The sequence below is a fragment of the Empidonax traillii genome, unplaced genomic scaffold (assembly GCF_003031625.1).
Source record: "Empidonax traillii isolate 1590-97213 ecotype Southwest subspecies unplaced genomic scaffold, ASM303162v1 scaffold10:size5872457, whole genome shotgun sequence".
NCBI lineage: Eukaryota > Metazoa > Chordata > Aves > Passeriformes > Tyrannidae > Empidonax > Empidonax traillii.
In genome coordinates, this window is record NW_020955203.1 from 5,208,765 (window position 1) to 5,235,276 (window position 26,512).

The 26,512-nt window shown below is 47.3% G+C and overlaps 2 protein-coding genes across 3 annotated transcripts in view; one reads left to right on the plus strand and one right to left on the minus strand.

Moving 5' to 3' along the window:
* Positions 1-7,222, plus strand: part of RNF165 (ring finger protein 165) — a 49,667-nt gene extending 42,445 nt beyond the window's left edge. Inside the window, exons 4-9 of one of the 2 annotated variants that reach the window (XM_027885560.1) lie at positions 1,058-1,187; positions 2,198-2,302; positions 2,839-2,934; positions 3,188-3,271; positions 4,024-4,130; positions 5,261-7,222. In XM_027885560.1, the coding sequence (XP_027741361.1) occupies positions 1,058-1,187; positions 2,198-2,302; positions 2,839-2,934; positions 3,188-3,271; positions 4,024-4,130; positions 5,261-5,378 (640 nt within the window). In that variant the 3' untranslated portion in view covers positions 5,379-7,222. The remainder of the gene's footprint in view (positions 1-1,057; positions 1,188-2,197; positions 2,303-2,838; positions 2,935-3,187; positions 3,272-4,023; positions 4,131-5,260) is intronic. The other variant, XM_027885570.1, reaches the window with a different exon arrangement.
* Positions 7,223-15,062: 7,840 nt separating this feature from the next.
* LOXHD1 (lipoxygenase homology domains 1) overlaps positions 15,063-26,512 on the minus strand; it is a 150,132-nt gene continuing 138,682 nt past the window's right edge. Inside the window, exons 40-43 of the mRNA XM_027885827.1 lie at positions 21,511-21,681; positions 20,219-20,357; positions 18,544-18,705; positions 15,063-15,543 (exon numbers count right to left, since the gene is read on the minus strand). Coding sequence (XP_027741628.1) covers positions 15,063-15,543; positions 18,544-18,705; positions 20,219-20,357; positions 21,511-21,681 — 953 coding nt within the window. The remainder of the gene's footprint in view (positions 15,544-18,543; positions 18,706-20,218; positions 20,358-21,510; positions 21,682-26,512) is intronic.

The window sequence follows — 26,512 nt, forward strand, 5'->3', positions numbered from 1 at the left end:
CTCTGTGATGGATTGGGCGGAGCTGTGAGGTTGGATGGGATCTTGGTCATGCCAGGTCCTGGGATTGAGCTGGGCTGTTCTTCTGGATAAAAGTGCCCAGACTCACCAAGTTGAGCTCCACCTCTGCTGGCCTGGGCCAGGCTGCGTGCAGGCCAGTGGGGCCATCAGGGGTGTCCTACTCCATTGCTGTTGGCCTGCTAGTTGTGTGACACACTTTCCTACAGCAGTCTCACCCAGACATTTCTTAAAACCTTTATATTTTCTGCACAAATCGCAGTTCTGTAGTTCACAGAAGTGCAGAATCACAGAATGGTCTGGGTCGGAAGGGACTTCAAAGATCACCCGGTTCCACCCCCAGGCCCTGGTCAGGAACCCCTTCTACTATCCCAGGTTGCTCCAAGGCCCATCTAGCTTTGAAACTTCCAGGGATGGGGCAGCCACAGCTTCTCTGGGCATCCTGTGCCAGGGCCTCACCACCCTCACAACTCACACCCTCACCTCCCTGAGTCTGGATTCAGTTGAGGTGCAGGTCTCCTTTAACTCCCCAAGTCCTACCACAGCCTGGGCTGGGAGACCTCCAAGGAGAGCACAGGCACACCAAAAAGCTCCCAGGCAGCACCTAGCTGTCTCCTAACAACCACCCAGAATGGTTCGTTGGTGTGTCCCTTGACTAATTACCTATATTCCTGCAAAATATTCAAGGCATATGGTAATAGTGGCAGCACGGGTAGGACCAGGTTGAGTTACTGAGCCTGGGCATCATTTTGAGCCACCAAAATGCTCTTGCTATGAAATTAGCAGGGCTGCATCTGCTCAGCCCTCGACCCCAACCAACGCAAACGCTGACTGGCACAAAACCAACCCCTCGCTCCTCTGTGCTGGCCTGGTGGGTGATTGCCCAAATTAGAGAAAACTCCCTTCCCAGGAGCATCTCCCCAGGCTGAGGAACCCCACAGCAGCCCAGAGCGCACCGGGGAGGTTGCCCTGTGAGCGTGGTCTGTGGTCCATGAAGAAATCCACGGCGTTCAAAGCCACATTTCCATCCTCATGCCCACAGGGACCTCAGTGTCGACGCGGGACTGACTCATGCCCAGTTCCAGGTCCGGCCCGTCCCTCAGCCATATCAGCATTACTTGGCCACGCCTCGGATGCACCACTTCCCCAGAAGCACATCCTCAACGCAGATGGTAAGCGAAACGCTCTCACTGAGAAATGTTTCATGCATTGTCTGCCAGAAGGCAGTCAAAATAAAGGCTGCTATCTTTCTATCACCTGTCTTCTGCGAATCCCACTTATCTCCGGCCGTGGGAGGGAGTGTCTGAAAGGATAATGTTGCATCACTGCGCTGGATTAGAGAAAGAGAAGGGAAAGCTCAGATGTTCTGGAAGGATTCTGTCCATCGTGTGCAGCGCCAGGGCTCACAAGCTGGTCTGCAAAACCCGGGCAGGATGTGAGAGACTCAGCAGTTATTACTAATAATATTATTAATACTGGAACAAACTGTGGGCTCCCAGAACTTTTTTTTTTATGTGGAAGGATGGCAGTGGGCAGTGGGTGACTCCTTTCCCTGGGCTCAGCCCTGAAGATCATCCCTCACACTGTTGTTGCTCTCTACACAGCTTTGATGCCACGTGTAAAGGTTTTGCGTGGCCACCTGCACAGGTGGGGGTGGGTTTGATAAGCAAACGGGCATTTGCTACCCACTCTCCTAGCAGGGTGCTGTGTTTGGAGCTGAGCCATGCCAAGCACTGCTAATCCTTTAAGCATCCTCAGGAAACCCAAGAGGGTGTATTTTCCTCATGTGCTGTAGTCAGATCCCCTCACCTGTGTACCACAGTAAGTCTTCAAAGAAAAAAAAAAATCAAGGCTTGGATGAAGAAAAATCCATCCATTTCAATAAAATAAATTTTTTTTTAAAGCTAATCCATGTTGAGAGTTTGGAACTGCAACATTATGGATGCTACAGGACCTATTGTAACAGTTAGTTTATTCAGAAGAAACGCATGTTATCAGATAATTCATAGGAGATCTATTTAATAAAACCTCATTTTTTGTTTATTGAAAGGCTTCCATCAGTGAAGGTGTCAATCTGCTCTTTCAGTTTGCATTGTTAAAGCACTAGATTTACATCAGGGCACACGAGGGTTTTCTGTGGGTAGGCACAGGTAGCTTTATCTCTCTCCCTCACTCCTTGCAGGTTGTTCATGAAATCAGAAATTACCCTTACCCTCAGCTTCAGTTGCTTGCTCTTCAGGGACTGAACCCAAGCAGGCACACATCTGCTGTGCGGGAGAGCTACGAAGTAAGTATATCCTGGGGACTGGAATTATTAATTTTGGAAGTGCTGGGAATCTATGCAAGCTCTGGTATAAACTTGTAACACTGTTTTTTGGCATGGAGATTACATTGAGTCATTCAGCAATTTTAGTAATGACTGGGAGGCAAAGGGGTTGAGTGGGTTTGGTAAAAGATAGTTTACTCCAAAGTGCCTGAGTCTGGCTTGAGTTGACTCTGTCTCCTTTCATGTCTGTAAACAAAGTGCTCCAGTTCTAAGGGGTTTTGTTTCCCTAGCTTGTCAGATGGAGCTCAGATTGCACCCTAATTTGTGAAATACTGGATATCCAGCTCTGTGCCTCGAGCCCTTAGTTATTAACCCAGAGTGCCAGGGTTAATAAACCCAGATCCATCATGAAAGCATGACTGGTGTGGGTTTGATGGGCATTTCCACCGAGGAAGGGGCAGGAGGGAGCCTTGGTCACCAGCGGGTAGGGTTGTGTGGTGGGACCTTGTGCCTCGGGATCAATGAGGATGGCGTTTCCTGATGTTCCTGTGCCGCAGGAGCTGCTGCAGCTGGAGGACAGGCTGGGCAGTGTGAGCCGGGGTGCTGTCCAGAACACCATTGAGAGATTCACCTTCCCCCACAAGTACAAGAAGGTAAGTGCCCCGAAACCACGGCACAGCTGCCAGCCCCTCCCAGCTGGCTGAGGGCTGCGGGCGTGAAGGAGCGGACAGAAGGAAGGACTTTGGTGGGTCACAGTCCTCAGGGTTGGAGAGCTGGAACCACCACCCAAAACACCCCCCAGAGCAGGGGAGGAAAGCAGAACCCAGAAGCGGTGCTTCGGTGTCTTGCGGGGGCTCCCGGGGCCGAAGCGGTGGCGTAGCTCAGCTGGCTGTTTCTCACTTCTAGGCTAGGAAGCTGCGGGCCAAATTTTCAAAGGGGTCTCAGCCTTCTCCCACCCAGCGGGTGCAATTCCCCCCCTGTCCGCACCTGGTAAGAAAGTGCACACCTCCAAGGGGGCTTGGTGCATGCAAACCCACCCTGTTCTGCATGCAAGCGGCCCCGACGTGAGTGAGGGCGGCGGCTCCGTGGCGTGGGGGACCTTGTCCTCCCCTCCCTCCGCAAGGGGGGTCTCCTCTGTCGGAGCTGATCTCTTCCCTGGAAGGAAAATGGGTGGCACATCTTCGAGTTGTGCCGAGTGGAGAACGGGAAAAGTGCTTGTTTGGGTAGCAGTTTTGCTACTCACCTCTGACTGCATCTCCAGTGGATCCAGAAAAAACGGTATTAATAGGAGAACAGAGAAGAGGGGAGCGCTGACAGGCTAAGCACTGCCCTGTGGTGCAGCACGGGGCTGGGCTGGTGGCCAGGCTGGCATGGGGTACAGTGGTTGCCCTTCCTGGTAGTGGTGGCCCCACACGTTTTGGGGTCTCTGGGAGAAGCTTCCAGCAAAGGAGACCATGGGGCCATCCCCACTGCAAGGAAGTGGCTGTATTAGGGCAGGAAAGGGCAGGTTGCTCCTTGGGGCACTAGCACCAGCCACTGGCCCCAGGAGGAGACATGCCAGCCAGCAGCATGTTGGTGGTACCCTCATCTCACTGGCTGTTTTGGCTTGGCTGGCATCCCTAGGCTGGAGGATCTGACTGATAGAAAAAGCTCTTATTATTTACCTTCCTGCAACTGTCCAGGCTTGGGGGACCATTAAAAAGTCAAGGCTTAACCAAATGATGTCTTTAACCTTGCTGCAGAGAAGACCACAGGAAGGCAAAGCTGAGCAAGACGACGGAGAGGAGTCAGACACTGATGAGAAATGCACAATCTGTCTGTCCATGCTCGAAGACGGAGAAGACGTCAGGTATGATCCTCCCATCTGCTCTTCTGCCTCTCCATGCCATCTGAGCTGTGCTTATTTGGATCAATGCCACCGTGCCCTTGTGGGATTGTCCCTGTTCTTGGTCCTGATAAACCCACTTGGGTTGTTGCAGAGTCTGGAAAACCAAATGCTGCTTAGATGGGCACCGGTGTGGGCTGTAAGTAGGAAGAGCTCTGCAATAGCAGGAAGGACAAGTTTTTATAGTGTCTCCTGGGTTTGGATCACCTGCTTCTAGGCTGTGCCAATAGGCCAGGTGGCAAACTGTTGAAGAGGGGTGGGTCCCAGATCTCTGGCAGCCATCTGGAGCTTGCAGTCATCAACATCTGAGCTTGACAGATGACCAAAGCATGATAAAAGGCGGTGTGAGTATGAAGTCCAGGAGATTCGGGCTTGTGTCCAGGACAGAGCTGCTTTATTGTAGAATAAGTAAGATTACTCTGCCCACGTGGTCACAAGGAACCTTCCTGAGCCAACAGCAGAATCCCAGTTATCCATAACAGACATCCTAGCCTGTTTTCTAGGTCAGATCTCTGATTGTGACAGAGAGTGGGGACAAGAAATTGCAAGGGACTAAACTACCGTGGCTGAAGGAACTGCAGATGACAGGTGCCTGGTCCTGTTTCTCACCCTTTAATTGCCTTAAACACTCAAGGAAAGCTCTGATCCTCTTGCTGTGGGTTCTTGTGCCCTCTGTATCACAAGGGAAGATGATGGCAAAGGTGATGTAGGTAAAAAGCACCCACATTCCCTGAGGGCACACCAGACACCAGGCAGGAGCAGTGGGGACCCACCTAACTGCCAGTGACTCACAGTGATGGAGAACCAAGAGGGTTTGGAGTATAACCTTATTCCTGAAAGATTAAAAAGCAGCAACCAGGGCCACTAATAGCTGGAGCAACTCAGTTCAGGGTGGTGTGGGAGTTTCTAATAGGCCAAGAAGGGCAGCATCTCCACCTTACTTCCCTGTGTGAGCTGGTGTGGCTGGGAGAGCCTGCAGGACCTTGGCAACACTGGTGTCACCTCTCCAGTGCTTCCCCACATGTTTTGCTTTTCTTCTCAGCCCCTTGGGCCTCCTCCATCCTGACAGGGTGGTATTTTTCTGTTCCCTGCAGGCGGTTGCCCTGTATGCATCTCTTCCACCAAGTGTGCGTGGACCAGTGGCTGGCCACCAGCAAGAAGTGCCCGATCTGCAGGGTGGACATTGAAACACAGCTCGGCTCGGACAGCTGAAAGGACTGGCTGGACACACCATTTTCCTTACCAGGTCGTATGGCCATAAACCCTTGCAGCAAAATTTTTTGCCTTCTGAGCCATTTGATTGAGAGGGGAAGTCTGCAGGCACGTTAGTGAGGAGGAGGAGGTGGTGGTACAATATCTAGCAGTAGGAGATATTGCACATACGCAGGATACAGGCCCAGTGAGAGGGAGCTGGCATTCCCGGAGCTCAGAGACCCCGTGCTGCAGAAGATTTAGTGTTGAACATGAAGGAACTAGTTGTGGTAGCCTGGCCTGTCAATCCTGCACTTCATGGGGATTGTATATATACCTCTTGAATATGTAGAAACATGTTAGGGGTCCTTTAGCTATTTCTATGGATGGCAGCTGGAGCATGTTAGCTTAAGAAATGTTGTGTTTGATGCCCTACTCATCTTGTGGTGGACATGTTGCTGTTACCTATTTTGCACCAAATATTTTTTCATAGATTCCTTATTTTGGTGCCTGATTAATACATTGCAGAGGGGGGAATAAAGAGGTCAAACTTTCCCACCCTTGGGGTGGGGAAAGAGGAGAAAAAGCAAAATCCTGTTTACAGTCAGAAGGGTTTGCGCTCTTTGCCTCAGCCGCGTGTGCTTCTTTCCCTTGCATTTACAGTGTGTTGCAAATTTAGAGAAGCTTAAAAAAATAAAAATTGGGGATAAAACGAGCGAAGCAATAGGGAGAAGCTTCGTTCCTGCTTGTCTGCTGGTGCTGGACACTTTCTGTAGGGGCATAATATTGGACTAGATGCTGTTTCTTTGCTTTCTGTATCTTTAACAAAGTAGCTTTTCATATCAAAATCCAAGGAAGATCTGTCTATTTGATTGCCATTGTCTGTGATGCTTTCTCCTGTGAGCTGTGTGACTGGTTGGCCTCACCAGCACTGCTCCAAAATGATGGTTACTGGAGTGGGTGCCTACAGCTGTGCCTCGGGGTATAATAACACCAGAGAGGTGCCGAGAGGTGCAAAACGTCGACTCTTCTCCTGCGCAAAAGCATCTCTGATAACAGGACAGAAGAAAACTCGATGCTCACAAAGCACTGCTGAGGCCATGAGCACATGGGCGTGGGAGGGGGAGGGAGGCTGGAAGTGGGGTTGCTGCTTTTTTGGAGGTTTTGCTGCTGGGTTGTGACCTGCCTCAAAGAACACGTACCTGCACCCATGTGAGCTTGTGTACATGTTTCAGGCCATATCCACACGGAGTAATCAGTGGTTGTTAAAACACAGCTTAATCACATTAACACTCAAAACAGGATTAAGAGGTAATACCCGAAGGAGTGAGCTGTTGTGATCCATGCTCCCCCTGGAAAAAAAAAAACACCTCAGCACGCCAACCACAGGGACCGAGTGGAAAACCCTCTGGAAAAAAAAATGACATTCGCAACCAAAACATTCCTTTTCTTTCCTTTTTTTTTTTTTTTTTTTCTTTATTTAAATTTCATACTAGGGGAGTGAAAGAGCTGCAGAGGAGCAGCAGGGGAATTAGTCAGGAACATTATGTATTGAAAATTCTGATGTGGTGGGAACGATTTCTGGCTCCCCTGAGCATCCGTTTTGCTGGAGCCAAGTGATGCTCTCCAAGTAGAATCAATCATGAACTGCTATCTGAGAAATCAGAAGATTCCCAAGAGCTGTAATTGGAAAACACCAACCTCAGAGGCACCACAGAGATATTTTTTTTTTTTCTTTTTCCCAAGGGAAGAGGGGAAAGAAAGGGGGAATCCCCATGGACGTGAAGGTGCAAGAGCTTCTCTCTTCGTGTGTCCATGTAGGTAGGATGGAGGGGAGTGGGACAGTTGATGGGATATAGGGAAAACATAAGGAAAAAATTCTTGGCTGTGATGAGAAACTGGCACAGGCTGCCCAGAGAAGCTGTGGCTGCCCCATCCCTGGAAACATTCAAGGTCACACTGGACAGTGCTCTGAGCACCCTGGAAGGTGTCCCTGCCCACATCTGGGAGTTGGAACTTGATGACCTTTTCAGGTTCCTTCCAACCCAAACTATTCCATGATTTTATGATGTATTTGACACCCAGCACAAGCAACAGCTTCTTGCGGGATGTGGTGGTCCCAACCCTGATGTCCATTGGTCAAGGAGTGGTCCATCCTTGGGGCCGGCTCCAGCAGCAGCAGATTGAAGCAGCATTACAAATAATACTAATATTACTATTTTATACAAGGCTTTGCTGGTAAAATACACTGTAAGGAGGTCTGGTCTGTCCAGGCATGAGCTGGGGGTGAAACTGGAGAGGAACAGAGTGATAGGGACCCTGGCTGGGTGGGGAGGGCATGAGGGGCGCTCCTGAACAGCGTGTTTTCTTAAAGCCTGTGGGAAAGTGTTACTATTTGCCTAATAAACAAGCACAGTTTTTAAAAAAAAAAATCAATCATACTAAAAAAGAAAAAAAAAAAAACACACAAACAAAAAAGAACCAAACCCTTTGGTGAAGAAAAGCACCAAACTCCCATGGTCTAGTGTGAGTGACTGATCCCAAGGTGTGTGCGAATTTACAGCATCTGGAGTTGTATTGGTGTGTCAGGTTCCTTTGCATTTAAATAATTTGTACGAGTAGGTTGCGATAATAGGGTGAGTTAAAAAAAAAACCAACAAAATGAAACAACAACAATGACAAAAAAATCTCTAGAAAAAAAAACATCGATAGTTTACAGGGTTTTGTGAGTTTAAATGCCTTATATTTAACAATCATAATTTATGACTAACTTGTAGATATTGTGGGTTCTTATTTAATTATTTTTATAGTTGTTTTTTTGCATTTTTAATTATAATTTATTTATTTAGAAATTACTACTAATTTTTTTTATTACTCCTATTACCTCATTTTTGCATTGTTTCTGGGAATGGAATGCTTTGCATGCATCGGTACTTAAAAAAAAAAATAAACAGGGGATGTGGGGGTAATGCTTATCTTGTCAAAAAGAAAAAAAAAAAAGAGAAAAAAATCAGGGTGTGTGATTACAAACTGTATTACTGTGGTGCTGTTACCTTGGATACATTCCATAAAAATGCAAACCTTTGATTCTGTATGCTGTGACATAGTGGAAAACTGCAATATAGTGACTGTGTTTAGCACATATATATGAATATTATTTGCACTCATAATCAAACTCTGGTGATCCTTTCGCTTGCGTCCTCGTGCATTGAAGGCGGTTAGCGACGCTCTGCCAAACCGAGACGATTTTTTGGGTTGGTTCCTGGCCCCCGCCCTGTCCCCGCCGCCGCTGGCGATGCTGCTGCTCTGTGCTGCATGTGCGACCCTGCAATGACACCCAGCAGGCCCCCGCTGCAAGGCTGTGCTTTGGGGCAATGCACTGCACCCTTTAGTGCGAGACCCTGCACGCTGCTTCAAAAGCCGAGGAAGGAGGCCCAGGTATGGTGGTGGCGGCTTTGCCCAGGTTTTGGTGGCTTGGTTTGTCTCTCTTCACCCTCTTTGCGTGCACCCAGCCGGGGAGAAGGAGGCAAGAGGGTGAGCCTGGGCTTGCAGGCAGCAAAACTGAGGAACTCGTTGCAGTTTTTTAGGGGCTGACGTTCTGTGCTCAGAGGCTGGTAAGGCACTGGCACAGGTTGCCCAGAGAAGTTACGGATGGCCCATCCCTGGAAGTTTCAAGGCCAGGTTGGAGGGGGCTCAGAGCAACCTGGGCTGGTGGAAGGTGTCCCTGTCCATGGCAGGGGGTTGGAACTAGATGAGCTTTAAGGTTCTTTCCAGACCAAACCATTCTGGGATTCTGTGATGCCATGCCTAGCTGGGAATGGGGTGGGATGGACACAGGGTCGATCTGGCATCCCTTTGCCGTGCCTGTCATGAGCATTTGCTATAACCGAGCTCTGAGGCGTGCATGGAGCAGAAGCCTCTGACTGATTCTCTCGGTCAGTTGTTTTCCTCCTTTCTGTAAAGAGGGAAACCTCCATTTCGAGCTTTTTAGTCCACTGTAGAGCTGGAACCTGCACCAGAGAAGGGAGCCAACCCCAAACTGACATGGCCAAGCATCCCCATCCTGCCATGGCCACGCCGCTCTCACAGTGCTCTGCCCTTTCCCAAAGGCTCCTGAGTATCAAGTGTTCCAGCTTTGCCAGAAGGTGAGAGTACCTTCGAAAACGTTTTAAGCTTTAAGCCATAACCACGCCTCGTCAGTGTGTCAGCCGTGTATGGTCAGAAGTGAGGTTTGACGCATGTGCTCAGCCAGTAGCCACACCTCCCCACCCCAAAAGGCTTTGGATGCAATTCTGTTTTGGGTTAGAAAGGCACAAAATCACTGTACCTTAATTTTTTTCTCTCTGTCCCTTCAGGGTGCTGCTCTGCTTTGTTGACTTTGCCTTACCCCAGGTTTTAAACTTGTCTGTGTTCTTTACCTTGCTGCTCTGTAACACTCCTCCCCTGTAGCCTGGAGCTGTGATTCTGAGCTGTTTGGGGACAGGGCGGTTGGTTGTCGTCCCCCCCAAAGTCACTGTAAAAGGGATAAGTAAAACGAAGAGCAAACAAAACCCCTCTCCTTTAATGGCCTGGGCAGGTGAAAGGATCACCCACATTTTTGTATTCCTACTGCTGTTCTGTTGTGCTGTGCAACATTTTGCTACATAGACTATTTTATAGAAGAAAGCTAGAAAAATATTTATTATTAATATTAAAGCAATAGTGCATTGAAGAAATGGAAAGACATTAGAAATTGTGTAAATGCTTAGATTCACTTTTGGTGGATTTTTTGTACTTTATTTATAACTAATAAAACAAACTGCATTGCTAACTATAAACCTGTGCCACGTAGAAGTCACCTGGCAGGGCTTGGTCTTTATTTACTGCTCGTATCTGGTTTCTTTGGGTCGGAGTAAATTCTCCTTTCACTGCTTATGCCTTTGGACTTTGATGTGCAAAAAACCCACTGCTGGGGTATAAAATACTCTGCCCATCTGTTTTGCAGAGGCTGCTGGTGGTTGAGCTCCATGGTAGGGGTGAAGTGAGGCTCTCTACACTGGGCACACCACCATGCATGATGTCCTGTGGCGCCAGTTTAGTGATCAGGTGCCAAAATCACTTTCCAGAATTTCTAAAAAAGGCCTATTAAAGAGAGATTTCTCCTTTAAACACATCCCACTGTGCCTGTAGGATATCTCTAGCAAGTCCTGCAGAGGTATTGAAAGGTTCTCCATCCTCTTGGTGGAGAAACATCTCCTTCTGTGTGGGTCTCCTGTTTAACAACTAAGGAAACTAATTGGAAGAAAAAAAAAAAATCCAAACTAATACCAATACATGTGAGGGTATTTTCAATCCTTTTGTTACCTGTTGGAGAATCCATTAAGTCATACACGCAGTTTTACTTCCTGCATAGTTAATTTCATAGGTCCTCCTGTGCTTTTATTCTCTCCCACTACGAACGGTGCCAGTCTCTGCTCCTGCCCACTCTTGATTCAGCTGTTCCTCCTGAAAAGCTGAAACCAGTCCCCAGTTTTTACTGTGTCATTAGACTAAACGAGCCTTGGAGACAGGTGGCTGCTGATCACAGGGATTTGGTTCCTGCAGCCGAAGGGGATTGCCTGCTCCTCTGGCATCCAGCAAAGGCTGCATAAGTGATGAACTGTGTTCAGGCAACACAAACCTCTAGTTACAGGAAGGTTTCAGAAATTCAGAAAATGGAAAACAGGTTAAAAATGACCTGCTGGTCCAGCTGGGGGGGAATATCCCACTTTCTCACCGAGATCTTGCCGATGTCCTTCGGAAGGGTGACGGCGCCGAGAGCGTTGCCGGAGGTGGCAATTGGTTTTGTTTCAAAACTGGAGCAGCAAACACGTCACTACGATCTGATAACAGCCCTGCTGAGCACAGTGAGCAGCTGCCAGTGTCTGTGCTGGGGAGGCAGAGGAGCTGTGCCTATCAAGGTGTAACAGCACGGACCAAGATGCGACGTCTTTATTCACTGCAAGCATCTGCTCTCGCAGCAGCTGCCCAGGGTTGGGAAGCTTGGCCCTTATTTGTGTTTTTGTAGTATCTAAATCTGCAGCTGGCTCACAGGTTGCAGCTCAGAGCTGTACAACTCCATTAATAAATATATTTATTCTTGTTGGGGGTTTTTTTTCTCCTTTTTTTTTTTTTTTTTTTTTTTTTTTTTTTTTTTTTTTTTTTTTTTTTTTTTTTTTTTTTTTTTTTTTTTTTTTTTAGCTCTTTTCAATTTTAAAATGGACCTCTACATGAAAGGATGGGGCACGGAAGATTATAAGATATTCTCTAAATACAGAATATAAGGTACTTCACATCCCTCGGTCATTCTGTCTTCTTCAGTGTAAGGCTGGTGTAGGTATATGATGCTATAAAAAAAACCTTTGCAACAATTTCATAGAGTTTTGAAAATAATTCTCTGTGTCCTGCAGCAAGAGGCAACTAATCCTTCAGCATGCAACACTGCAAAGGGCTCTCTGTTTATACTTGTTTTCAGTGGCAGCACCCAAACACTTAGAAAAAATAAATTTAGTAGACATAGCACTTCATCAGATTCCCGAAATGGTGGAGGACACAGAGACAATGGGACAGCCTGGTTTTGAAGACTCACTCTGATGGCCACCATCCTTGTTCTTTGCTCTTGCTTCCCATCTACAATAATGTTTTTTGGATGAAGGTTTGTGCATTAAAGCCCTACAAATTAGGAAATAAAGAGGAAAAAGGTAGAGGTTGGCGGTGGGAGCAGGAACTGTGCATCTTCCCAGCATATCAGTTTTGGGATGCTCTGCCTGAGCTCTGCAAGAGGCACAAGACTTGGAAAACTCTGGCTTTTCTCCTCCCTAGTTCTGCACTGGGCCAAGAATGTGTTGAATTTAGCAGCTTAATGCAAATACAGCCCTTGGAAAAACTCCACTCTTGCCTTATTACTTCTGTAGCATTAGTTGTTGTAGCAACGGAAGGATTCCCCAGAGCCAGGGTGGAGTTGAGCTTTGCACTAACAAGGGGCCTGTTTGAAGTCTTTAGAAGAAAAAGGTGGAGTTGTTTCACCCCTTGCCAAGGTTGTCTTCCTGGGAGGCAGTGGGTTTGCTGACCCCCAGTCAGCACACTCTCCCTTGGCTTCACCTGGAGGTTTCGTATTCAGTGTGCCTGCTCAGGGATGGCAGGAGGTTTTGATGGCAAGCCAGGTGTCTGCAGTCCCATCTGCCCCACCTACACAGTGATCTGGTGACCCCAAAGATGTTCATTCCTGGATTTCAATCCACGGTCCTGTCTCCTTCCTGTGTGTGATTCCTCCCAGATGGGAGTGTGTCTTATACACAAGGTAAGGATTTATCTTTCCTCTTTGCCCCACGAAGGGATGGTGTGTGGGTCAGAGGCTGCCTCACCGCTCCTGAGGGCTGGAATCATAGAATCATCATAGAATCACAGACTGGTTTGGGCTGGAAGGGACCTTAAAATCCAGTTCCAATCCCCTGCCATGGGCAGGGATACCTTCCACTGGAATAGTTTTCTCCGAGCCCCATCCAACCTGGCCTTGAACACTTCCATGGTTGCATGTATCAGTGCAGTGAATTTGCCCAGGGGATGGCAGGGATTAAACTGCAGCAGTGGTGCTGTAAGACCAGCTTCCCCACAACTCTGTGCAAAGTGGGGACTGACTGGAGACAGCTGGAAATGCCGGGACTACAGCATTTTAATGGGACAAACTCCTATTTCACTGCAGCACACATCTGTCTGAAAATGGGCCAAACCTGTGGACAAGGAAGGGTTTTTTCATAGCCCTGGTTGGACTGAGGTGGGAGGGAATGCAGAGAAATCAAAAGCCTGACCTCTACTCTGCTTCAAACACCCACTGGGGAACTGGAGTGACACCGCACGAGCGCAGCAAAACCAGATGGTCCACATCCCACTCCTGGGACACCCCGGGTATCCAGGGAGCCTGAGCCCCATCCTAGCAGGATCCCAGGGATGCAGCACACCTGCTGACCCCAGCACTCAGTTCAGCCCTCCTGAGGTTTGTTCTGCCCCTCCTGTAAGCTCCCAGCCCCCTTGCTCACAGCTTGGCAGCACCAGTCTGCAGTGAGGAGGGAGAACACAGCCAGTGAAGGCTGCTATTATTATTCCTCTCAGCAAGTAGTTGATCACTGATGAGGTTGATTACTGGGCTCATTTAAGCAACTTGCTCTGCTCCAAAACCATCAGTTACCATAAAGGTTTCTAAAATGAATTAGTCTGAGCTATTATTTGTGAGCTGGCACAGACAGCCATGAATAATCTCAAGTCTCTCCGGTGGTGCCTGCTGTGGAAAATAGAAATTCAGAACTTCCCTGGAAGGGCTTTGGTAGGATGCAGCAGCTTTCAAATACCCATGAGCAATCAACAGCACCTGCAAGATGCCCCTTACTCCTGTCTCAGCATCACTGGCCTTCGCTGGGGCCTCCTTTGCCCATGAGCAGTGAGGGACAATCCTGCCTCATGACCAAGCACAGCCAGGCCATGCCCCAGCAGAAGCATCACCCCAAACCCATGGAATGATGGGGTGGGTGGGCTTGGTGGGTTTAACCCACTCGTGACCCATTCGGTCCCTATTCATACAAAGTGCTTGTTTAAAACCAGTTTTCGGAAGGGGGGACATCCTCTCATGGGTGGGCCAGGAGGAAGGTCTTCTCGTGGCAGCTCAGACACCTCCCTTTCTCCTCCAAAGGATGTGCCCTGCTGCTTTGCCTCCTGGGGGGGAGAGAGGGCTCCAGGAGGAACAATTTCTGAACAGGATTTTTTTTGTTGGTACCTGTAGAGATGCCAGTACCCGGGAAGAGCTCATCAACAGGAGCACTAAACCTTGTTGCCTCCAGGAAATCCCTTCACCACAGAAAAAAGACTTGCTCCCTTATTAAAGGGGAAAAAAAAAAAAAAAAAGAAAATGAATGGCAGCTGCTCTGAAACGGAGCTGGTATTCAGGCCATATAGGGGAAGGTTATCGTGAGTCAGCTTTGAATATAGTTAGCACAGCTTCCTTGCTGTGGAATTGATTGTTTGGAAGGTCTTTAGCTCCGGTAGCTGTAACCATAGGTCTCAGCTCCGCAGACTGGTAGGAATTCAGATGGACAGCTGAGTGTGGCCTGGGGGAAGGAAGCCTATGGGTGGAGAACACCACTCAGATCCCCCTGCTGGATGGGGACCTGAATGGGTGGATTCAGGTCCTCCCCACCCTCAGCTGTGTCTGCTGCTTCTGATGTGGTGTCTTCTGGAGATGTGTGTGTGTGTGGACGAGCAGAGTTTGGAGTTGCCAGTAAAAAGGAAAAACTGGGATCTCCAAGCTCAACCTAAACAAATTGCCTCAACTCTCTCAGCCTCTTTACTTATCTAAAGGTGGAGCTCGTCAGTGGTGTAGGTTCTCCCAGCTGTGTCAGGGCATAGCACTGAAAGCAAAAATACCCGAGCTAGTAGAGGACAGTTTGTTTTGTGGCTCTCAATCATAAGTAAGCAACAAATGTATTTATTTAATTTGCACTTTTATATGCATTTTTAAAAAAGAAACAGTATTAATTTTACAAAACGTTAACCCAGGAAGCACATCTTGCCGCTAAAAACCTCTCAGTACAAAAGCCGTTGTTTTTATTAAAAAGTAAAAGGCAATATAAAACAGTACAATGAGAAAAAAAATGCACATACAGGAGGGACCAAACCCCTCCTGCAGCCCTGCCCTCCTCAGTACCTGGGAAAAAGCTCCCTGCAGATGAGCCCATCGCCCCGGTTTTCATCCAGCCACTTCCCGCAGGGGAATATGGTGGTCACACCCGTGGCCGAGTTGGTGATCTCCACCCTTTCCACCAGCCAGCCCGGTGCCAGACCACTGTTGTCGTGCTCAATCCGGACCTTCTTCAGCTCCCCCATGTCCAGCGTTTCCAGGTAGAACCTGTTGGTTTTGCCCCTCTCGAAGAGGTTCCTGAACTTCTGCTTCAGCGCCCGCTTCCCCGAGTCCCCGTTCAGCCCGTAGATGGTGATGAACACGTTGGCGTCGGTCCCCGCGCCCTTCTCAAAGCCTGTGACCACGATGGTCTCGTACTTGACTGGCACCAGGCTCCGGGCTTTGCTGGCAAAGCTCTCGGTGACCTTGGCACACTCAAAGACTTTGTAGTCCCGCCTCTTGTATCGCAGAGGGATTTTCGAGTTGCACCTGAAAAAGTATCTGCCGGGGGGGGGAAAGTCAGTGGCGTGTTAACGGTGTAGATGGCTGCTTTAGTGGGCAAATTTCGTGGAGTCACGGAATTGTTTAGGGTGGAAAAGACCTCCGAGATCACTGAGTCCAACTGTCAACCCAGCACTGCCAAGGCCACCACTAACCCAAGTCCCCAAGTGCAACATCCACATGGCTTTTGAATCCCTACAGGCATGGGAAACCTAACACTGCCCTGGGCAGACTGTGCCAGAGCTGAGCAACCCTTTCTATGAAGGAATTTTCCCCAATATCCAATCTAAACCTCTCCTGACACAACTTGAGGACGTTTCCACTCATCCCGTCCCTCATCCCCTGGGAGCAGAGCCCGACACCCCCCTGGCTCCCACGTCTTGTCAGGGAGTTGCAGAGCCAGAAGGTCCCCCCTGAGCCTCCTTTTCTCCAGGACGAGCCCCCCCAGCTCCCTCAGCCGCTCCTGCTGCTCCAGCCCCTTCCCCAGCTCCATTCCCTTCCCTGCACACGCTCCAGCCCCTCAGGGTCTCTCCTGTCTGAGGGCCCAGAACTGCCCCAGCACTGGAGGAGCCTCAGCAGGGCCAGCACAGGGACAGGCACTGCCCTGGCCCTGCTGCCACACCATGGCTGGGACAAGCCAGGTGTGGGCTGGGCATTCTACTAAAATGCCCAACATTAATGCTGCTTCAGGACTTTTCCACATGTGGAGCACTAGAATTTATCTCTAGAACGAGCCGTGATGGAACAATGCAACTGCAACTGGAAAACCTGACATCTCCCTACAGAGCTACAGACACCCTGCACATGGGAAGGATTGGTGTGGGGCTCTTTTGCCTGTGCAATGGCATGTCCAGTTACAGACCCGTTGAGGCAGGATGAGCAGGAAAAAAAAAACCACACGAGAAAAAAAGGATAGAGGATGTTTAAATCTCCCCTTTCCTTTCTCGATCACCCATTTCATCTTTAGCAGGGAAAAAAAAAATAATCATGGAACACAGAAATGATAGGTACCAGATGCTGGAAGCCCTTGTCTCTGCAGTGCTGCCTCTGGTGATGTGCAGGGAGCACAGAGCACATCCATAAATTACCTCGTACCTGGCGCCCAGCCAGGGGCTGGAGCACTCTGCTTTTAATGATGTATTTCATTTCCAACGATGCAGATCAGTTCCAAATGAGCTTTTCCCCCTTTCCCCACCCTCACCAAACTGCAGCATGTCCTTGTGAATGGAGTGTAGCTGGATTGCAAGTGTGTGTGTGTGTGTGTGTGTGTGTGTGTGTGTAAAATAAACACCTGGAGGAAGGGTTACTGTAATTCCAGCTGTGCTGTGTTTCTTAAGCACTTCCAACACTTTTGGCATTTTCTGCAGCCAAAGTGAGGCACTTCTTTCTCTGGAGAGAGGCTTTGTGAATGAGAAATTCCAGGGGGAGCAGAATTTAAGGCTCATGGACAGAAAAACTGCATGGGAGTGAGGTGGATATGTTGCCTGATGCTGCAGTTTTATTTCTTCAGCTATGTAATATCTCATAGTCCGGGGGTATAACAGTGCATGCCAATCTTCACAAGGGGCAGGAATTAAAAAGATGACCTTTCTAGACCTGCGATTTGCAAAGAAAATTTTAATACAGCCCTTTCACATACTAAGCTCCACCACTACGGGGCAAAATCCCAGCATAATTCAAAACTACTGCTGCAGCAACTTCCTAACTCTTTTAATTTGGTCCTTGACTTGTCTGGGTGGATTTTTTTTTTTCTGATATTGGGATGGGGAATACTTTAAGTGAGATCTTGCTCTTGTGGTGCAGTCTCTCCAGTGAACCCTTGCACAGCAAACACCTCTGTGAAGTGCTGCATCCACAGAGCTGGAGCCCTGCTTCAGTGCAAGGACAGGCTGCAGGCTCTACCCGTACCTCCTGGCTGCCCTCTTTACTTTAAAACAGCTTTAAAAAAAAAAAAATCTGTGCCTTTATGAGAATATCTTTGGCCCCTTCACAACACATTGCTTCAGCAGTTTCATCATGCTCCCAACGAGTTTAGTGCACGGATTTGATTGCGCAGCTGGACTTCGAGGGTTCCAGGTTTTCCCCCACCAGGAGAAAAGAACATGTTTTAGTATGCAATTGACTGAGTTTTCATTCAGCAAACATTATTAAGGCTCTTCAACTGTCTGATTAATTTGCTAGGAGAGACTCTTAGCTTTAAAAAGAAAAAAACCCAACACTTCAAGGATTTCTTCTTAAACACTCAATTGTTTCAGCTGAAATGAACTCCTTGTAGTCAAACTCTTTAGCAGCAATGGAAATAACATGGAGAAGAGAAGAAATACACAATTAACAGTGTGGATTTTTTCACTGAAGTGCAGTTTTTGTCTGCAAATGGATGATCTCCTCTGGTTCCTGCACAGTCCCTGTGCTATCTGCTCCCTGGGGTGTGAATGTCACCCCTTCAAAAGACAGGGCTCAGGCCAAAGCGTGTAGGACCTGACATGCTCAGGGCTCCTCAGATATGTTCTAGATGCATGACTGTGACATTTCCAGTCATGTCCAGCCTTTTGGACCAGATCAGAAGGATCTCTGATCCAAAGTGGTCTGGATCAGGGGCTCAGGTTTTGTCTTACCCTCAGCTTGTTCCAAGGAGCTCTTTTACAATACTGACTTTAAGACTGGTCCATGCAGAACATCCTACAAACCCCTTACATTTCAGTCTGGAGTATTTCCCACAAGCTGAGACATCAGTTTGTTCTAGCTGTGAGATTCACCCAAGGCAGCTTGTTTACAAACTTACCTGCAAATGCCCTCTCTAACAACTCCGAAATTGCACAGGTGAGTCAGGCAGGGATGTTCTGTACTTGACACACCAAACAACATATCCTTAGGTTTCAGACTAAAGTGAGGCTTTCCTTTACTTCTTAAGCCTGAAATGCTTCAGGAGGGCGCATGCAGAGCTGCTCAGCACCCCAGTGCCCTCCTGGAGCAGCTCCTTGCAAATGAGAAGGCACTTACTTGTTGCAAAGCTCCATCTCCGTCACGACAATCTCCTGGACATGCCAGAAGACTTCAGCTTTTGCAGATGACTTCTTCCCATCTTTTGGGCAATGACCAACACAGATGGCTGCAATATCCCCAACGTTCTTTGAAGAAAACTGAAATGTGTCTGTTGCTCCCCTATAGGAAACAGGGAGTGGTTTTAGTATCCTGAAGGCTGTCAGTGACTTGTCTCATATGGACATTAAGTAATTTGCATACATCTATAGAAGATAGAAGATAAGCCTTCATTTACAGATTTAACCCACAATCATTCAACACAAAGTATAATTTCCATATTTAAATTTAGTATTTTCTCTGATTAGGGGTGACACTTTAAATTGTTGCCACTAGGACTTCCCAGGATAAACTTGAGCTGTTCCACATACAAAATCAATTTGCCTTATTATAGATAAAGCTAAAGAATGACTAATTTCCCCTCCAGCACTTATTCATTCATTCTTGACAGATACTGTATCTGTTACACATCTACCCACCATAGCTGTTTTAAATTTGCTAGTTCAGCCACCCTTCCTGAAGCTCAGATTGAAAATAGTTTAGGGAAACAATAGAATCATAGAATCTCAGAATGGTTTGGTTTGGAAAGGAACATAGAGGATATCTAGTTCCAAACCCCTGAAATGGGGCAGGGGTGACATGTCTCTGTCAAACCCTTGACTAGATTCCTGTCATGTTCCCTGAGCATCTGTTAGGTTTATTTCCTTGGACTGGCCCTTATTCCAACCTGACTCCAAGGATAGTCTGTGACTAATGCCTTGGAGGGTGGTGTCTAAGCCCTCCATGAACACCATCAGCTGAAGGTCAAGAGGAAGCTCCTCCTGATCTTTCATATTTCACATGATGCCTCAGACATTCATGCCACATCCCACATCAGCTGCGATTTGACCTTCCTTTACCAGGAAAACCTTTCCTCCCTGCAAAGCAACAGAACATCAGCAGCGCCCATGAGTCTAACGAGGTTCCTGCCTCCTAAGGACGTGCTGTGTCCTTAAACAAAGCAGAAAACCCAGCTCACATCTGGAGCACTTTGGTGCCACGTGGGAGAAGGAACATGCCCCGTGTTACATGGATGTGCCTCCAGCCTGTCTGAGTGAGAGGCTGATTCTTGGCTTTCCTCACGCGACAGTGATCTCACAGCCTCACCCTGCAGGTTCGTCTGGGAAGTCAAATCTGAGCAGCTCTGACAACATTTAGCCTCCAACTATTATTACTTTCTCTCTGATTCCCACCGCCAGTGAGATGCTGCAAAAGGAATTAAAACCACCCCCAGCTTCCTTCTGCTCCTCCCAGCTCAGAAACACACACAGAGCCTCCCTGGGGGCTCGCCAGAAATCCCTCTGCGTGTACTGATGCAAAGGGACACACACACGCACACACACTTGCAACATCTGTATTTCCTTTTGCCAAATGCCTTTTCCTCGTCGTTTTAAAGCCTACTCTGCGACTGCCCATCAGAAACTTGTTTTATGTGTTCCTTTTAATCCAGGTGAGAAGCCACCAAGCTTTTTGGGAGGGGGATGAGAAGCAGCACGGCGCAAACACAGCTCTCCAGGCCATCCTGGAGAAGAGGTGGCATTTGTGGAGGACACACAACCGGGTGGGAGTTCCTGTAGCCCACCATTCCCATTACTACCTTTCGAATCTCCTTTTCTTGGAGGAGTTTTCCATGAGGAATTCCTTTGAGCGGCCCATCTTTCCTTCTAAGATGATCCAGATGTTTTCCTTTGTATCTGCGTCCTCTCTGTCACTCGTTACTGTGACAATCTCATAGGCTTTGGAGCATAATTAACACACACGTTAAACAGAAAAGGAGGAGCAGATGGCCAGCAAGATCTCTTCACTTGGCTGTCACTTTGCTTAAAAACTCCTTCCCTAATATTTTTCACAGCACACAAGAAAGCACTTGCAAAATAAGGATGGAAACAATGAAATCTGTGGGAACTTTTGAGTCCTAAGTGCTCTGGGGTAGAACACTCAAAAAAAAATATGAGTCCTGCTCGATTGGGTAGCAAGAATAGATGGAGTTATTCTTAGAATCATAGAATATCCTGAGTTGGAAGGGACACACAAGGATCATCAAAGTCCATCTTGAATGAGCTGTGTTCAGCTCCCTGCTGTGCTAAGCACTCCCTTTTTAACACAGTCCATCCAAATCCTTTGATTTTTTTTCTTTTTTTGTGCCACTGTTCCCAGCAGAGGGAGGGTACCCAGGTACCCGACAGGATGTGCTCAGATGTTGTGGTGGCCTGTAAGTACCCAAAAGGGCCATCACGAGGCTGATTTTTTGCAGTGGCAGAATGACATCAGACTGAAGTAATGTGATCATCAACTCTCCAGGACTCTCCTGACAAAAACCGTTGTTGCTGGAGTTCCTGAGATGCACTTTGCGTGTCATCAGTGTGGTTAAATAGCTCTTGTTGGCTGACTCACTCACCACATCAGACCCCAGTGTAATTACCTTGGGCCTGGTGGGATCACCCAGAGCAGAACCAGGGCCATGGGCTGTTAAGCTCAGGTGTCGTGTTCAGCTGGGATACTTGAGCTAGTAGGCCAGAACGAGTTAAGGAGGAAGCCTGAACAATGTTACTTACAAAGCTTTAAGGACTGATCTTATTTTCCACCTCAAAGACTCAAGCTCATTACTTCTAATGAGATCACATCCGTGTGTTCTTTTGGCTTATTGCTGGATTGAACCACTGCAGATGGGCCCCCTCTTAGGTTTCAACCCACAACGCGATCTTTTTCTTCCTCACAAATCCTGATTTGTTTCCCTCTTATTGCAGCACTTTTGAACTAAAGAGTACATGAAATAATCCAACCCTTAAAGCCTGCATGGGAAGCTTCAGCAAAGCAACCTTGCAGGAGATGGGGTCCTATGGCCTCTGGGGTCCCTCAGCAAGTGACAAAAGACAACCCCAAACTTACTAGTCCGTTCCTTCAGCTCCAGGATGTCATTGTTGGCACAAGCCAGTTCTCTTATGAGCTGCCCATCGTCTTCACCTTTAGCCAGCCAGCGGTCACACTGGAAGCGAAACGTCTTGTCCATGGCAGAGTCCGTCACATCGATATATTCCAAGTGCCAACCCGGCGCAATTCCTAGTAAAACAATAAAATAAAAAAAAAAAGATTTGGTCATTTGCACATAGCTTGGTTGAAGAGGTGAGGTGCCTTTCCTTGGGAGCACTGCCTTGGTGCTAGAAATCACAGAGTCTTGGAATGGTTTGGATTGGAAGGGATCTTAAAGGTCATCTATTCCAATGCCCCTGCAATGAGCGGGGACACCATCCTGGCCCCATCCAAACTGGTCTTGAATCCTTCCAGGGGTGGGGCAGCCACAGCTTCTCCGGGCAACCTGTGCCAGGGCCTCACCACAATTATTATAAAAATCTTAACACATATACCCAATCTAAACCCATCATCTGTCAGTGTGAAGCCATTTCCCTCTTGTCCTGTTGCTCCAGGCCCTTGATCAAAGTCCCTTTTCAGCTCTCCTGGAGCCCCTTTAAGGACTACCAAATCTCTTAACTATAACCTTGGGGCATTTTGAGGACTCATAGCACCCTTTCAGTTTACTACTTCAGTTTGTCTGTTTTGTTTTGTTTTGTTTTTTTTTTCCCCTGTTGGAAAAGCAACTTGAAAATTAAGAAAACACCATTATCCTGATTGCTTTGTTGAAATCAAAGAAGCCCTTTTTGAGCTTGGTAGGGATGGGAGGACTTAAAAGTCCTGGTTTTAGTCAGGCAAAGAAAGATTATGTTCATGATGAGACACCTCTGCTGTCTTATTATGTACATCCCAAAGACATTAAGCAGTTCTTGCTTTTCCAGGAATTCACTGCCATGTGCCTACTTCCTTCCTTTGAAAATCCTCATTATCCCTGAAGAGAAAATGATGGCACCTTTCTGAGCTATGTCAACAGGTCACCCTTTTCTTAAGGACTGTGAGCCCTTCACGACACGTGTTGGCCGTTCTCTACCAGCCTCACCCCCATTGCTGTTCTGTACTTTGGCTCCTGAACCTTCTCCAAGTAAGGAAATCATGCACTAAAAAAGCACAGACTTCAACCAGCATCACCACTTGCCCCTTACATTTTCAGGGGCACAGAACCACAGAATTATTGTGGCTGGAAGTTCATTAGAACATCAGGTCCAACCCCCTAAAAGCCAAAGCAGGTTCCTCGGGGCTGTGTCTGGCCAGGTTTATAGTATCTCCAAGGATGGAGATTCCTCTCTGGGTGGCCTGTGCCACACTTTGATTACCTGTGTCGAGAAAAAAAAAGGTTATTTTCTTATTTTGAACGGAATTTCCTGTGTTTCAGTTTGAGCCCACTGATTCTTGTCCTGTCATCGGACACTGGTGAGAAGGGTTCGGTTCCATCTTCTTTAATTTTACAGGTTGCCCAGAGAAGCTGTGTCTGTCCCCATCCTTGGAAGTGTTCAAGACCAGCTTGGACAGGGCTTGGAGCAAGCTGGTATAATGGATGCAGATGGAACAAGATCATCTTTAAGGTCCCTTCCAGTCTAAACCAGTCTGTGATTCCATAATCCTATGAAGTTCTCCAGGGCTCCTACCATGCTTCAACGGGAGCAACTTGCTCTTTGGGGCTATTTGGAAATTTATTTTAAACATGTTTTCAGTGTCAGCTCTTGATCTTTTGGTAAGCTCATTTCCTTTCAAGTTCAGTGAACATCTCTGCAGCATATTCAGGAGGCTGCTCTACCTCCATCAAATCTTTTGTGACAACAGTAGAGCACGAAAGAAAGGAAACATCCCATCTTTCTCCAGTGAGAGACATCAGTGGCTGCAGACCAGGATGGAATAAATTGCTGATCTCTGCCCTGTTGCAGGAGTGAACAGGATGATGGGGTCAGCGTCAGTGCCAAGCAGCAGTACCCAGAAAAGAGACTGAGGGAGATGCACACACCCTCCTCCCTTTTGTCCAGCCTGATCCCAGCAGCCACTCAACAGGAGAGCTGCAACAAAATCCTGCTCTTTCATCAGAGGGAGAGAGAGGCCAGAGCTGATTTCCAGCAGATGTTGGAGTTGAGGGCAAAGCAAGCACAAAGTGCAGCTTTTCCTACTTCTTCCCACAAAGATTCTTTTATCAGCTCCGGGCTATTCAAAGAGCAAGTGCTGGGCTCTGTCAGGATTGACACTGAAAAGCAAACACCAACAGGCTGTGCCTTCCAGCCCTTAAATCAAGGAGCTGGATGGCCCCTCTTAGAAAAAATGGTTCAACTGCCCCAAAACATCCCCCGTTTGCTTTAAAGAACAAACATTTCCTTTCCCTCTCACTACAATTTGCTTTTTTCTCATTTTCACTCCTGACGGTTAGCAACCTGAATTATATTAGGAGACCTGGAAGCTGTAGAAGGATCCATATACTGCTTTTCATTTCTCAAGAGAAATAGTCAACCCCAGGTGAAAGCTGTGATGGATATGTCCAGAGCAGCACATCTTCCCATCCTGTCCATGTCTCATGGTGCCAGGAGTCACATTAATGGTTTCAGTTCCACAGAATTAAACACCATGTAAAAACTGATATGGAAGTGGAAGGGTTTGTTTGTGTCTGAAGAAACTATTCTGCTTTACCAGAAAAGGTATTGTTTTTCTCTTGCTTCAAGCTGGGAAAAATATATTAAATTTCTTTTTGCATTGATCTGGGGAAAAAAAACACAAAAAAACAACAAACACAAACAAAAACATGCAAAAGCCAGTGATGCTCCTAGTCTAAATGTGAGACTTTCCCTCTGCTGGGCTGGCTCTGTGTGCTGGGGATCACATCAGTGGAAGGAGAACAAATCATGTTTGCAGAAACACTTTTCAGGTCATGAAATCCTGGTTTCAGGGTATTACCCTGTTTACACCTTCTGTTCCCGTGTGACTTTCACAGAGCAATGGGCTCAGAGACACTACAGCACCTCAGCAATAAGAGGAAAGGAAAATACATCCCATATGGATGTAACCCCAGAGGCATCAAATCCTCAGCTGAAGGTGGTCTGTGGAGCAGTATCAGCGAAGGAGTGAGGAAGAGGAGCCAGAAAAGTGGTGTGGATAAAGCAAGGTGAAAGGACGTTCCCAAGTCTTGACCACTGCTCACAAGGCCTGGCTGTCCGGGGGAAACTGGAGGATCTCTGCAGTGATGGCTCACAGCCTTTCCCCTGGACACATTTGGATGGGGGATCCTGACCCTCTGTGAAAGCCAGAGCTGCTCCATCACTCAGCTTGCAGAAAAGCAGAGCAGACCTGTTTGTATCCCACTAACACCTCGAGCAACAGTACCAGGAGAACAAGGGCTCAGGAAAAAAAAGACCAGTTGTACAAATGCCTTGGAGAGCACCATGAGCTTTTCTGCAGTGATCCCTGTACAAACCAGGACTGCTTAATTTCTTTCCTTTAGTGCTTTCAGGCAGAAAGGAAGAAATGGCACATATCTGAGCAGTTCCTGCTCAATTATGCGGGTCTTGGTCCTTAAAATAATTTGGCAATTGCTGTGCCTTTGTGAAAGGTCCCCTATCACCAAAACAAGTGTTCAACATTTGTAACAAAAGGTATTTCACTCCAGGCCTGCTTTTGCAGCCACTGAAATCCGCAGCAGCAAACCTGACCTAATAAAACCCGTGGCAGTGCCACGTAGGCTCCTTAATGGTCTGCAGCTGGAAGTGACATTTTCAATAGCATGCAAAACATTTCAAATGTAATTAGAGGAAGAGAAGAGCTTTGGGAAAAAAAAGAATCACTTTGCTTGCTTGACTCTGTATAATTTAGTGTGATGTAGTGAAATGTACTCTCTTTCCCAAATGTCCTTATCCAAAAAGAGCAGTTATTTGTTCCATTTATCTTCCTTCCCAAAAGGGCCCAAGCTGCCCACTGGGTGATGATGAGCACCAGAAGTTTCCTTTGGCCCTCTTGGGAACAGCCACCACTTGCCATCCCTAAAATATTAAGCGATTTTGACACCTGCAGAGACGTGGGAGGGTGAGGGGAAAAAGAGAATGAAATGAGTTGGGTGGGTTCACTGCTCATCAGGCACCTGGTCCTTCACCTTGCTTTCTTGAATACTCACTATTCCTTCCAGAAAAAAGAGCTGGTGGGATCAAATCTGCTGGCAGAACCACATCCAGGGTTTGGATGCACACATGCCCATGAAAGAGTTCACTCTTTGAAGGCATACTCATTGATTATCCTCTCTACCCCTGATCTATCTGCATCAGATTTTTTTTTTTGGTTTGGTTTCTGAAGCAGTTGATGTTTGATCAAGGATAATGGTAGTCATTACTAGTGCTTATGTTTCCACGAGTAAAAAACCCCTCATTTTTGGGACACTGACTGCTCAGGGGCCAGTGAAGTCTTGCTACTGCTGGGACATTCACAACCACCAACCAGCATTGCTCAGACCCTTAACTGCATTTTTTTTTTAATTAAATTTTCACATTTTCTGAAACATGAAGTAACAACCGTTGCACAGACATCTCACCAGCCTTGCATCCTCTGACATTATTTATTCCCTGCCTGGTTATGCGACCATCCATCCCTAAACCCCACCTCGTGAAACATCACCCAGAAAGTGGTGGGAGGTTTTTTTTTTTGATAGCAGCATCAAATCACTGGAAAAGGAGCGTTAATTGTGAGGTGTTAGAATCATAGCATCTAGCTGTGCCTCAGTACGTCTCAAAACACTTTTAAGAAGGTGAATAATTTTTATCCCTAATTTACATAATTGAAAATGAGGTACAGGGATGTGATTTACGCAAGGTCATTCAGCGAGCCAGTGGCAGAATAAAAATAGGTTCGTTTTGTACATCTCTTCTTTAGGATCATGTTAGTTCACACCACAACATTTCTCATCAGAGCAGACAGGCAATGCAAAACCTCTCACAACCTTTGACAAAGCAGAAGATTAACACTTGGGATAGTTATAGAAAAT